General features: G+C 41.5%; 1 protein-coding gene across 4 annotated transcripts in view; it reads right to left on the reverse strand.

The window, feature by feature from the left end:
- XPO6 (exportin 6) overlaps nt 1-12,266 on the reverse strand; it is a 55,890-nt gene that overhangs the window by 8,620 nt on the left and 35,004 nt on the right. For 2 of the 4 annotated variants that reach the window (XM_075018361.1, XM_075018363.1), the window contains 9 exons: nt 11,933-12,042; nt 9,481-9,589; nt 8,607-8,696; nt 6,227-6,296; nt 4,326-4,485; nt 3,540-3,632; nt 1,963-2,107; nt 1,343-1,489; nt 361-550 (listed from right to left, as the gene is read on the reverse strand). In XM_075018361.1, coding sequence (XP_074874462.1) covers nt 361-550; nt 1,343-1,489; nt 1,963-2,107; nt 3,540-3,632; nt 4,326-4,485; nt 6,227-6,296; nt 8,607-8,696; nt 9,481-9,589; nt 11,933-12,042 — 1,114 coding nt within the window. Of the gene's footprint in view, nt 1-360; nt 551-1,342; nt 1,490-1,962; nt 2,108-3,539; nt 3,633-4,325; nt 4,486-6,226; nt 6,297-8,606; nt 8,700-9,480; nt 9,590-11,932; nt 12,043-12,266 lie in introns of all 4 variants that reach the window. The other 2 variants (XM_075018362.1, XM_075018359.1) reach the window with 1 other exon arrangement.

The raw sequence follows: 12,266 nt of genomic DNA on the forward strand, positions 1-12,266 counted from the left end.
GCAATGTTTCTAATACTATAGTGTCCCAGCATTAGGCTGTCAAGTATTCCTAATGCAATCACTGCTATTCAAAGTTTTATCACAAACTTGATCCCACCTTCCCTGCATGACTGAGGAAGACAGTACTTTGATGGAAGAGCTTACAGGCAACCTGGGGTGAGAGTGCCCTTTACACACCCACAGAAGAAGGATTTCTAAAAAAAGAAAGAAAATACAAATTGCTCCTTTCCTGTCCTCCCCATATGCTACATACAGTTTCTCAGCCAAAATAATTATTGGAAAATCAGCTTGATGACACCTATTAGCAGTTTGCGCTGCAGCTGTCAGAAGACAGCACACACCAAGAAACTCAGTACTTACTGTCCTCCAGCTGCACTTTCCTCTGTGGCAAGATGGCATTGGATTTTAATTGGCGGTATTCTCTTGTGAGGGCAGAGATTAGGCTGGCATGGTTGGTGGAGCGAACCGCCCACTGCTGTTCACTCTCTGGAAGATTTGGCCAGGGCAGCAACAATACGTTTGACAGTGCTCGGCACACCAATACCTGGGCCTAGAAGCAATGAGACATTAAGCAAAGAGATGAAGTTTTACCATGTTTGCAGTTCAGTTTTCACTAGAGCACAACCCTAGAGTGAAGTAACATTTTACGTCTGTCCAAAACATCAGCAGTGCTCAGTTTGAGGAAAGAGTTCAATAGCAGAAGGTAAGCCCAAGTGAAAACTAGTAGCTCTGCAAGGTAAGAGAGAAGCAAAGCTCCATGACTTAAGGGCTGGAATCAGCTCCCAGCTCTGTCAGCCCTTCTCTGCAATGGTAAGTCCCTGTTCTTCATATTCATAAACCAAAGATGATACCACTTTCATTACTCCTTGTCTGGTTTGCACACTTACACTTGTACAGCACTTTATGCCTCCATGCCAGCACACAATACAACAATATCCCAACCTTCACTGTGGCTTTTCAGTACTTCTGTAATAGAAATACTAACTTGGAGTGAGGTATGTGGAATGCTAACATAAATTTCACAGAAAACTTTCTGTATGTTAGAATCAACATGCCTGTACTATAAAGATGATGCAGAATCGGGGACTGTGTCAGCAAGTGAGAAAGGAATAAGATCTAAGAGGTGCAACTGTGTTTTCTCCTTATGCTGTTGCCTGAAATAGATCATTACTGACAAACTGTATCACTGTGATTCCTGGATATCCACAGTACAGTGATAACTGCTGCCCCTGCCCCCACTTTTTTTTTTTTTTTAATGAGGTTATACCTCACTACAATAAGAAATGAGGTACACCTTCACAAGAACATCCAATGTACATTCTTTATGTTTGAGACAAATCACCTTATCAGGAAGCCGCTGAGCAGACGTGTCTGTGATCCTGTTGAACACCTTCTGTACTGCTGGGATGCTGATCAAGAACACTGGTCGCACTGTGGTGGCTAAAGAAACTAGCAGGTGGCATGCAGACAGCAGTAGCTTCTCCTGCACCTGAAAGAGAGGGTGGTCAGGCTGCCCAGTAACACCACCACACAGAACCATATGATGCAACACTGGCATCAGACAGCACAGTGAGCTGCCATTACCAGTTTTTTGCAAGCAAGACAGTTTATAGTATTTATTTGCCAATCAGAGCACAGGTCAGTTCCCTTAATACTGTGGAAGAGAGATTTCCCCGCTTTCAAACTGTAAAATCATTAGACTGAGTTTGTATGCCTGCAAGTTGCTTACTCTCATATTAGCTTGACCTACAGTGCTATTTAGAATTGCTCTTGATCTCATCCTACATGGGACATTTGCTGTAGCTCTGGAAGATGGACATCCAGCTCTCGGACTGTTTCACATCAGGAGCCACAGTGTGGTCCAGAGCAGACTGTTAAACACCTGAAGACAACAGCACTGCCATGTGAGGGTCTCCTGCTTTAGGTGGAAGCCTAGCCTCAGCCCAGCACTGAGAAAGGTACCTTAGAGCTGATGAGAGGTGTGATAGCCTCCAGCGCAGTAGAGACCAGAGAGATGAACTGCTCCGGGTTCTGCCGGTGAACTTCGCTGTAGAACTGTGCAAGCCAGTGCGCATAGGCTTGCAGCGCTGCCAGGGACTGAGCGTGGCTGTGGAGGAGCAGAGCAAGGGTAAGATACATATGTGGGATAAAAGGTACACAAGCAGGACAGCTGCAGAAGGGCACAAGTCCTGAGCATAGTGGGTAGTTTTGACAGCATACTGGGAAAGAATATTGGTATTCTTAAAGCTGGCGGCTTTTTCTTTAAAAATTGTTTACTACTATTTTTTTTTGTCCTGGACCCTGTACATTCAAGGCATATTTAAAAGTGTGCTGTAACTGGACTCACCCACTGAGCAACAGCATTAAGCCAAAGGTATATATTGATACGGGTCAAATCATAATCAACTAGTAGGTTGACCACAACCATACTTTATAATTTTTGGCACAGCACCATATTAAGATATTTGATTTCTTTGGGACCACACAGACAGGTGTCCTCCAAATGTCTGACAATGTACCTTTGTTAGGCTAGCATTAGAAAATGGATCATAGGTTTCTTCAGGGACATTGGACAGAGAAAAGGATGAAAACCGCTCACTAACAGATCATGGAAAAAACCTCCCAAATTATTTTAAACCAGAAAAGGAAAGAGACCATTAAAAGAATATCATCTGCACAAAACTCAGTGCTAGTAACTTGGGATTATTAGGAGAAATCCAGGGAACTATATAATGGAGTCAAGTGAGGGTTTTCAAGGAGCTGCTATACATGCAATTGCAAACTAGAACAACTACTTAATGTGCTCAAAAGGACAACCTTAAATTTTGCTCACAAAACACCAGCTGGCAGGAAACAAGTTTGTACTACACAGCGTTAGGAATGAAAGGTCTCTAAAAGGCTGTCAGAGTGGTGCTCTATTACTAGCAGCATCAAGATTTTACACTTAATGTCAACTTCTGGATCGAAGTCATTCATTTGTTTCAGAAATGGCTCGCAGAGCTGGAAGGCATGTGTTTGTCTTTGAAACAAAGGACTTGAAACCCTATACTAGGAAAAACATCTTTTACCTGAGCCATAGATCTGACTTTGGTAGCAAAAAAATCCATAAACTGGAACTACATACTGACAGTGAATCCATTTCTTAGAATACCACTATTGTAACGCTTACATCATCATTTAATTACACTGCAGAAGAACTAAGCTTTTACAGCCATTAGTACAGGGCAGAATAACAGCTGGCTTTTAGAGCTAATAATAATGGGCATTTTTACTTATCATGAATATATTTTTCTTTAAATAACCCGAGTACATCAATTTAAAGAAACAATGGTCCAAAATACTTGGTAGCAGCCTTGACCTTCATCAGTTAAAAGAAGGTGCTTTCCTGGTTAGCTAGCAATCACTGGAGAGATGCGCTTTTCAGAACATTTGCCAAGCAAGCGGTTAGAACACCAGACCAAGGAGATCTAATGCCTCACTCACCCCATGTAGGCACCAAATTTGGATACAATCATTTGCAGTGTCTATCTCATACTCACACATCGATAAGGTCAGGTTTCAATACAGATGGTACTGCAGTTTCAATGTTGTACAGTTTAATCTGGGATCCATATAGCGTTACTTTTACCAACCTGGAAGTGAATACATATGTGGTAGTGTAAAGGGACTGTAACATGGATATACACATGTACAAATCCGCTTGAACATCTCATCTGAATGCAGCTCTTCACAACTCTGTGTCAATATTTAGTTAATACATAGACAAGATTTAGACCACTTAGTTGAAAATAATTTAGAGCCTATTTCACTGTTTGTGATAAGATGGAACAAGTACAATGTTCCTGTCCAGGAATGAAAAAACAACCAAGGCAGCTGTGTAAAGCCCTGAAATTCTGTAATTTGCAACTATGTGCTAATTAAATTTCTTGGAAGGGAAGAACCTAATGACATCTGCCTTTTAGTTTTCACTTGTCAAAGATTTTGGTGATTTAACTTCGAGATACAACTTTGAAGTAATCAAACTCTACATCTCATGTCATTGCATCACAAATGCAGATGCTGGAAAACAGGTACCTCAAACTTTCCAAGTGACTGATTTTACTTAATCCCTCCTATTAGTTATTTCTTTGGTTAAGTATTTAGAAAGCCATCTGGGAAACTTAGCACTGATGAATTAAATGTAACTGGCCATTGAGTTCTTCATATCTCAATTTAATCAGAACAAGGGGAGGCAGAAAGAAACCTTAGTTTTCACACTCACCACAGTGGTGACAATTGCTCCTTGTACTGGTGAAGGGACAGCAAACTCCCCCTCCCATACCTACCTCTCCACCACTGTAAGAGCATCATTGAACCTGGCAGCAAACACATCACCAATGAAGTATTCTGCTAAACGACCAACGGCCTGCAGCAAGGAGCTCAGGTCCCTCAAGGAGCAGTGCAAACGGCGGCAGTCATTCTCTGCTGTGATGTTCAGCCTGTGACCTGAAATGACGTTATGGTTCATTAGCAATGAAGCCAAAAGACTAAAGTGTAAATAATCACTTGTGCTAACAGCCACTATGAGCCTAGCAATCTGAAAACTCATACTTTAAAAACCTTGTGCCAGAAAAACACACGTAACCTTGTGACTAATAAATACAGCTCTTTGGGACGGGAAACCTAATTACAAAGCTACAGGAAATGCAAAGTTTATTCTAATTACATTACAAACATTCTTCTTAAATTAGCTCGGCAGTGGGTCATAGTTCAAATCTCCAAGTGACTGAAATACTCAAACTGAGTAAGACAAGTTCAACTCTTCCAGCTGCCACACTTCATATTCCTCTTTAAAGGCTGAAATGGATGTTACCAACTGTTTCACCCTTTTGCACTTTTCTTTTCTTCTAATTGGTACTAATAACTATGTAAAAAGGAGCCTTTTTGGTTATCCATTGACATTAAAAAGCAATCCCAGCTCTGGGGAGAAGGTCACTACCCGGACTCCCTCTGCTGGCTAGAGTGCAATTAGCATTCCAGCAGCAGCATATTTGGAACAAGAGTGTATTTGCTTCTGATGTGAAGCATGGTTATTCACTTTCTTATTTCTCAGCTATAAGAAACATACCGATAAGTAGATCTGCCAGTCTTACCACCTATGTAATCATCCTGCCACTTGGTTGCATATACCTGGTCTCCAAGCTCTCCAGACCCTTTACTAAAAAAGCAAACACGTCCTGCAACACCACATTTCAAAGAAAATCTGTTTTTCTTTCCACTGCCTGTATTTAATCTCGGATTAATTTTTCAGCAACAAGCTTGCCATTTTGTACCACTGGCACCAGCATACTATCATCCAGTTCTGAATTCCCAGCTGCATCTGAGCTACTTCTGACCCGTCAGCTAACAGCCAGCCCACATAATAGCTTCTAATACAGATTGTTGCTACAGCATTAAAAACTTATACATTGCATATCCTAGGTCTGAAACGATCCTAAAATTGGAAGTACTTTTTTCCTGAACTGTCTACACAACAATCACCATTCTGCCATGTATAGCAGTATTGAGTATATAACAGATTCCTGTACTGGTCATACCAAAAAACTTGAATATAACCTTAGCCACAACCTTCCCCCATACAGATCTCACTACTACTACTTTCCTTATTTCTCAGCAAGGAGCAACAAAGCTACGCTCATGCGTATTCAGTTGAGAGCACTGGTATCTTTGTAAACTACTTTATACATGAAGGCTCCCGAAACACCAGCTGGATAAGGCTTCAGAAACTGCTACTACATCCTAAATACTTCATCTTCTCATTGATTCACAATGGTTTTAATTCAAGCCTAAATAAAAATGCTCCTATAGTGGACAACTTCACACCAGATTTGAGCCCAAAGCAAACAGGAGCGCAACCTTTTCTTGAAATAAATTTTAGTGGGAGGAAAAAAGTAACCATTATCCATCCATGTTAGTGTAGTATTTGATGATGCATACCTGTTCTTAACACATGCAGTATCTTCACTTCAAGTACTAGAACAAGGGAAGAACCATCCCAATAAAAAAAAATAAATCACATTATCAGATTTTTGTCTGCTATTGGAGTTTAACTACTGAGCCATTAGACACCACAAGTATTCAGATCCTCAAGAGAATACAGAAGCAGCAACACCAAAGCAGGTCTAGAGTGTTTTTGCAATCATCTATTCAAAGAGTGAGGACCACAGTGCTGGGTGGTGGTTGTTACCTGTTCCTGAAGTGACCACAAACTGCTGGAGTCCCAGATACACTTCCAAGTTATCCTGCAGAACTGGAAACTAGAAGAGACAAGAAATGAGCATGATTTTGGGGCTTGGCAGACAGTTAACAGCCTACTACCAATCACTCTGTTAGAGCACAGTTTTCTTCTTTCTCCCTAGCACCTTCAAAAAGGCATTTGGAGAAAAGGCAAGTTGCTTGTTCTAGGCTGATCCTGCATGCCACAGCTTCTCATGTCTTGACAGCTGTCGTGAAAACAACAAAGATCACCACTCTGGTGTCGTAGCTCCCCTTTCCCACAAATACCAGCAATCAGCCCAGTAAGATAACGGTCTGACAAGTATAAGTGATGGCACAGCATGCCACCTCTGAATATACAGATGGATGTATAACCCAGACCAAACAGAGCAGAGGAAAGGCAGAGCCTGGAGTGCAGGAAGCCTGCGTGGCATCCACCTCACCGATAAGTACCAGTGTCTCAAAATGCAGCTAACCAAAATATTATTCGAAGAATTTGAGTTCAGTGCCTCTGTAACAGAGTACAGAAGAGAAGTACTGCAGTGCTTTGCTGGTGAGCTGAAGCCCCATGGGGAAAACAGCCAAGGGAGCAAACACCACAGTTGTCATGCATCCTGGTCTGGGAACAAAGCGTTAGCCTAACTCCATCATTCAGGACTGACAGCAAACATGCCTGATTCTGGTGATACTTCAGCTGAGCAACAGGTTACGCTACCATGGAGGAGCGTATTGTGCACACAGACTAGGAAGCCTTCTAAGCAGCTTTCAGCCAGTCAAGGTACTTCAGTGATCTGTATTAAGAAATTATTTGTGCTGTACCTGAATGCATTTGTACACATACAGGACAAAATTGCACACTAACCTTTTCCTTATAGGCATCCCATCAGACAGAGTATTTTCCAACCCTTGCAGTCTGGCATAGTTCTACTTAATTTCTATTGGCAAAAGTCGCCACATTTGAGGTGGTTGGTTTTATCAAAGTTCACTCATCCATCAGCAGAAGGAACTGCAGCCTTTCATTGTCCACCATGGGACACAGTAATGGCAGCTGCTGTACACTGTTTTAATAATTTGCTACTGATAGACTAGCCACTGCGTTCAACAGCACTGCAGACTACTGTGAAAAGCACGTGAAACTGCTTGAGCATCTCCCAGATTATCCAGTAAACAAAAGTGAACTAATGCAGGGCTCAAGAAAGCACTCACTATCAAGTTTCTAACATGCTGTGCCTAATTAACAGTTGAGTGTCTTTGTGTAACTGCAGGAGAACTATTTAAAAAAACCAAACAGATAGTCTTCCTCATGTTAATGTGTTACCTTAAGGAAGCCACATGCTCTTCACCATATGACCCATATGCTCACTGTGCTCACTGAAACAGCTGCTCCATTTGTTTGCCTCTTGCTGACTCATGCTGTGCCACCACACTGCAGAGCAACTTCTACTTTTGTATAAGGACTATTTCGTTCACTACTTCAGAGTTTCTGGTAATAGGCGTCTAGTGCTTAGCTCAGCTAGAATGTTTTTTTAAATAAAAATAAAAATAAAAATAAAAATTAAAAAAGCAGTTCAGGTCAGGCATCTTCTGCCTCTGCAGCAGCTCAATTTTCTCTGCTTCTTGGGAATATGGTTCAGAGGTCCAGGTCTGCAGTGTCTCCAGCAGAATTAACAGACTTGCTTTGAGATCCCACTACGATTACTTGCCTTTCTTCTCACTCAGCAAGAAGGCACTAACTACTCTGAATTTTGGACTCCACTGGCTTACAGCCTCAAGATCTCCTCCTCAAAAACCATTATAATGCTACAAACCCAGACAACTTTTATACCACCGATTCTAGCAACAGCACTGGCACTAGCTGGAAAGAAGCACTTATCCACATTTATCAGATATAATTCCCAATTGTCCGAGGCACCCTCTTCAGCATTTATATCTAGCCTTTCATTTAAACAAAGATTTCACTCTCCTTAAAACCCTAGTAACGACACTCTCGTCTGCCCAATTCACAGCACTGCCTCCTAACATAAAGGCCAAGATAAACAGCAATGAAGGATTGATTGCTGCCAAATATTTACACTTTGAGAGATGGGAATTTCTAAAGAGTTTAGTGTCCAGCAAGCAGGACTCGGATGCTCGCTAAAGTACTCTCTTCAAAACACACCACGAAATCTGGCAAAGCCAAACCACCCAAGTTTTTTTTCCTTCAATTTCTGGTCTCCCCTTGCCAAGGTTTTGCATCCAAAACCAAATCTCCCTACTTTTTTGGCACTGTGGCCTCTATCAAACAGCTTGCAACAAACTCCAGCAGTTGGTGCTCATTTCACATTGCACTTTTGGTCTGGATAACTACTTACTAGTGTGGAGAAGGCATGAGTTGGCAAGAGCTCCATGACTTTTGCAACCACTTCCAAGCTCTGGCGCAAGTACCGCTGCCACTCAGTCTGCTGCTATGGGAAGAAACACTAAGGTAAGCACAGCACTTCCAGAGGGAAACAGATGGCTTTTTGTAGACTAGTAGGTCTTAATTGATGTTTGGGACTAGCTAGCTCCTTTCCAGAGCCTGGCTTTTGCAGACACCCAGATACTGAAGAGATACTGCTCTTAGGAGTCTCATATGCTGCTAGACATCTGATGGAGGATAATTTTACCAACCCATGCTTTGAGCGTGTGTGCATATGCTTCCCTGGAGTGTTAAGGCACAAACATTCACTCCTAAAGCACAGTTACTGCTCAGATAACAAGCATCCGTTATGCAGAACAACCTGCCCTACCAGTGCTCTGGCCTCATCCATTTTGGCCACTTACTCCACTTTAATCAGTATTGAGATAATGTTTACCAATACCAACTTAGGAGAAATAAGCTTAAACAAAAGCACCAATAACATATACAGCTTAAAGCTTTTGTCTCAGAGATATTTCAGCATTTACGTTCCAAAGCAACCACACATGGACACCTAATGCCTCTGATAATCAAAACATAAGCATCTATATTTTTTCTCCCATAAGAACCAAGTTAAAAAAAAGTCATATCTTTTCAGTGTGACTTTAAGTCCATTTTTGTCAAAAGCATTTCATACTGCTTTAAACCTCAAACCCCACACTGAATGAAGAAGCAGCCGTCTAGCCTGTACTCCGAAGTACAAGCTCTGGGAAAAACATTCCCGGTGTTACCAGTGCAAGAGTTAATATCTGGACCTGCAGCTGTCCTTGTTTAACACTGCTCCTTACATCATCATCCAGTGTCTCGTCATCCAGCTCCTCCAGCTGTGCCTGGTTATACCTGAACTGGATTCGATTCAACACCTCTGTCAGCAATAGAACCAAGGCGTCTTCGTACCTATAACCATGAAGAAGACAGAGCAAGAGTTTGATAAAAAGTTCTGCAGAGATTCCTGTGCCCATAGCCCTTTCAGCAAAGGAGATATGTAAAACAGATGACAGTTTAAAGTGGGCCACTGCAAAGAGCCTGCAGCACAGCTTTACAGCTTTGTTGAAGAAACACCAAGCAGACCCTGGGCTTAAGAATATAATATAATTTCAGGTAAAAAGGTACCTGCAAGGAAAGAACTTTGGTAATACCTGATATTCCTCTACCTCTGAAAGGGAAACGGAGAACTGTTAGCAACAGAAGCTGCCCAAGAGTTCAAAACAGGAAAGGTAGGAGTGGCTTGCCAGGAATAATAGCAGATGTACACGAACAGGAGGCACCAAGGGCCAAGTTGCTTAAGCTGCTCCTCAGTAGCCTGTCTGGTGCTGCTTTTTGGGCAGTGAATGAGGAACAGATGAAACAGGGCAGAGTTACTGCTGCCTACCTGAAAAGGAGGCCTCCCCTGAGGATATTTGTTCTGCTATCCTCTTTCTCTACACTGTTGGCAAAAGAATTCAGGCCCTTGTCCTCTGAAACAAAGCCAGCGCTTTTTCCACTTGTACTGTAACACTAAATGCATGTGACTGAAAGATATCTTTTTGCCTCTCAGAGCTATGAAGCTGGTACAGAGCACAGAAGACCCTCCTCATTGATCACCTAAGAATAACACCAAGTTGCAAAATTAGCACAGAGCCACCTGAGCATGCAATCATTCCTGGTGACACAATGCCAAAGTGTGGGGATTTCGAGGGGGTTTGGTTTGATTGTTTTAAAAACCTCCTTTCGCAAAGCAGTTGGGCTCTGATGCAAGAAGTCATGCTCTTTTCTAGGTGAGATCAGGTTGGAAAATTAGGCATTAGCATATACTAACAGATATTCAGAGCATAATGCAATCTAAGTGTCAGACTAGTCAGCTGTGTCACTAGCTAAGCAGCTGAAAGCTCTCTGTGCAAGGTGGCTGAATCACCATCTTTTCCATAATCAGATGACATAACTCTGGATTCAGCAATTTATCCACTAGTAAAAGCTGCAATGGGTATAAAATGCAAAGTTTAGAAACCACAGAACAGGAAATTTCATTTGTGCTCTTGTGGTGTAACCACTCCCAGACTGTCAAACTGCAGCATTCACACATCTGAGAGTGCGCAGGAAGCTGTAGCTGTCAAAGTTGTCACTAAGGACAGGTAGTTCTGACAAAATAGTACAAACTTCAGCCACTTATATCCTTTTTTTATTTTATAGTCTAACATATCTCCTAGAGATAGCTATTTATTGTTTGTTTCAATTTTCTCCATAACAAACTATTTGACACAAAGATAACACACATTACATGCATGTTAGCCAGATGAAGAGGAGCAGAATGCCAAGGCAGAGTTCAACAGCGTTAGGCAGAGAGCAGCAAATTAGGAACAAATCATGACGAAGTTCAAATGCAAATACCTACTACTTGAGAAATTAAAAAACCACAGTTCCCATGCTGAAAGGAAGACAGCTGTCTGGTGTAAGCTAGTTCCACGTTTGTTCTTTGTAGTTATGATGCCATGCTGTCTTTCAAAAACCAACCACTTATATTTAGTGTGCTTAAGGGAAAGAAGCTTCTTTCTGCATTTAATAGAACATGATATGGCACAAGCCATGGCACTTTTAAGCCTCCAAAACTTGAACAAGATACCAGTATATGCACCAGATTTTTAAAGTGGCAGCAAAGGGATTTTTATCAAAAGAGGGCCACCCATTTCAGGATACAGCACCTACAAAGGAAGAGCTGCCAATGACTGTTGCAATTGATACACACAACTAGCATCAGAGGTAAGCAAGTGGAACTTCAATTTCGAAACAGAGCCTCATCAATATTTCTCAGAAACACATCCCCCATTTACACAGGAATTTTAAAATCCTAATTAAATACTTTTTTCCTTAATTAATTAATTACTTGTATGAGCTGTGTGAACACTTACTAGGCAACTTACTCTGTTGTCTCCTCCCCTAATATGTGCTAAAGTGTGCTCTAAGAACTATAATACATTTAGCAAATTTATTTTAGACTACAAAGTTTTCTTCCTCTGGCTGTTGAGTTCACACCAACATATGTAAGTGACAGTTTTTCTACCTTAACTTGCTCAGTTTGAATTCTTTTGAATGACTGTGAAACATTGAAGTTTACACTGTTTATACTTTACTATTTCAGAAAAAGAAAGGACTTGACCACATGTGAAGTTGAAGTAAGCAATAGCTTGTTTCTCACAGTCCTTCCAGGGTGACCATGAAGTCTCTTTGCAGCCGTCACATCCTGACAGCTTCCCAACTGCTTACCTGTTGAGTACTGCTTCTTTGTCTGCAAGACGACTTTTAATTTTGCTAGTCAGATAGTCCAAGAAGAGCGTCCAGATGTCTAAGCAAGAAAAGTAACCTTCATGGGTAGGCTGAAATACACCAAAATTCACAATTAATATTGCAAGCTACGGCAAGGCTGATTTCACACAATGAAAATACAAGTTAGCATCCACTTCAATCCATGGGAAGAACTTCTTGCTTTAGTGAAAAATTTCTAGGAGGTCACTGGAGAGATTTATAGCTGTCAAAAGATGAGCAAGAGCTTCTGCGCAAGGGTGGGAAGCCAGGAATTACAAGGCTGGTCTCAGCATTA

The sequence above is a fragment of the Buteo buteo genome, chromosome 29, assembly GCF_964188355.1.
Source record: "Buteo buteo chromosome 29, bButBut1.hap1.1, whole genome shotgun sequence".
NCBI lineage: Eukaryota > Metazoa > Chordata > Aves > Accipitriformes > Accipitridae > Buteo > Buteo buteo.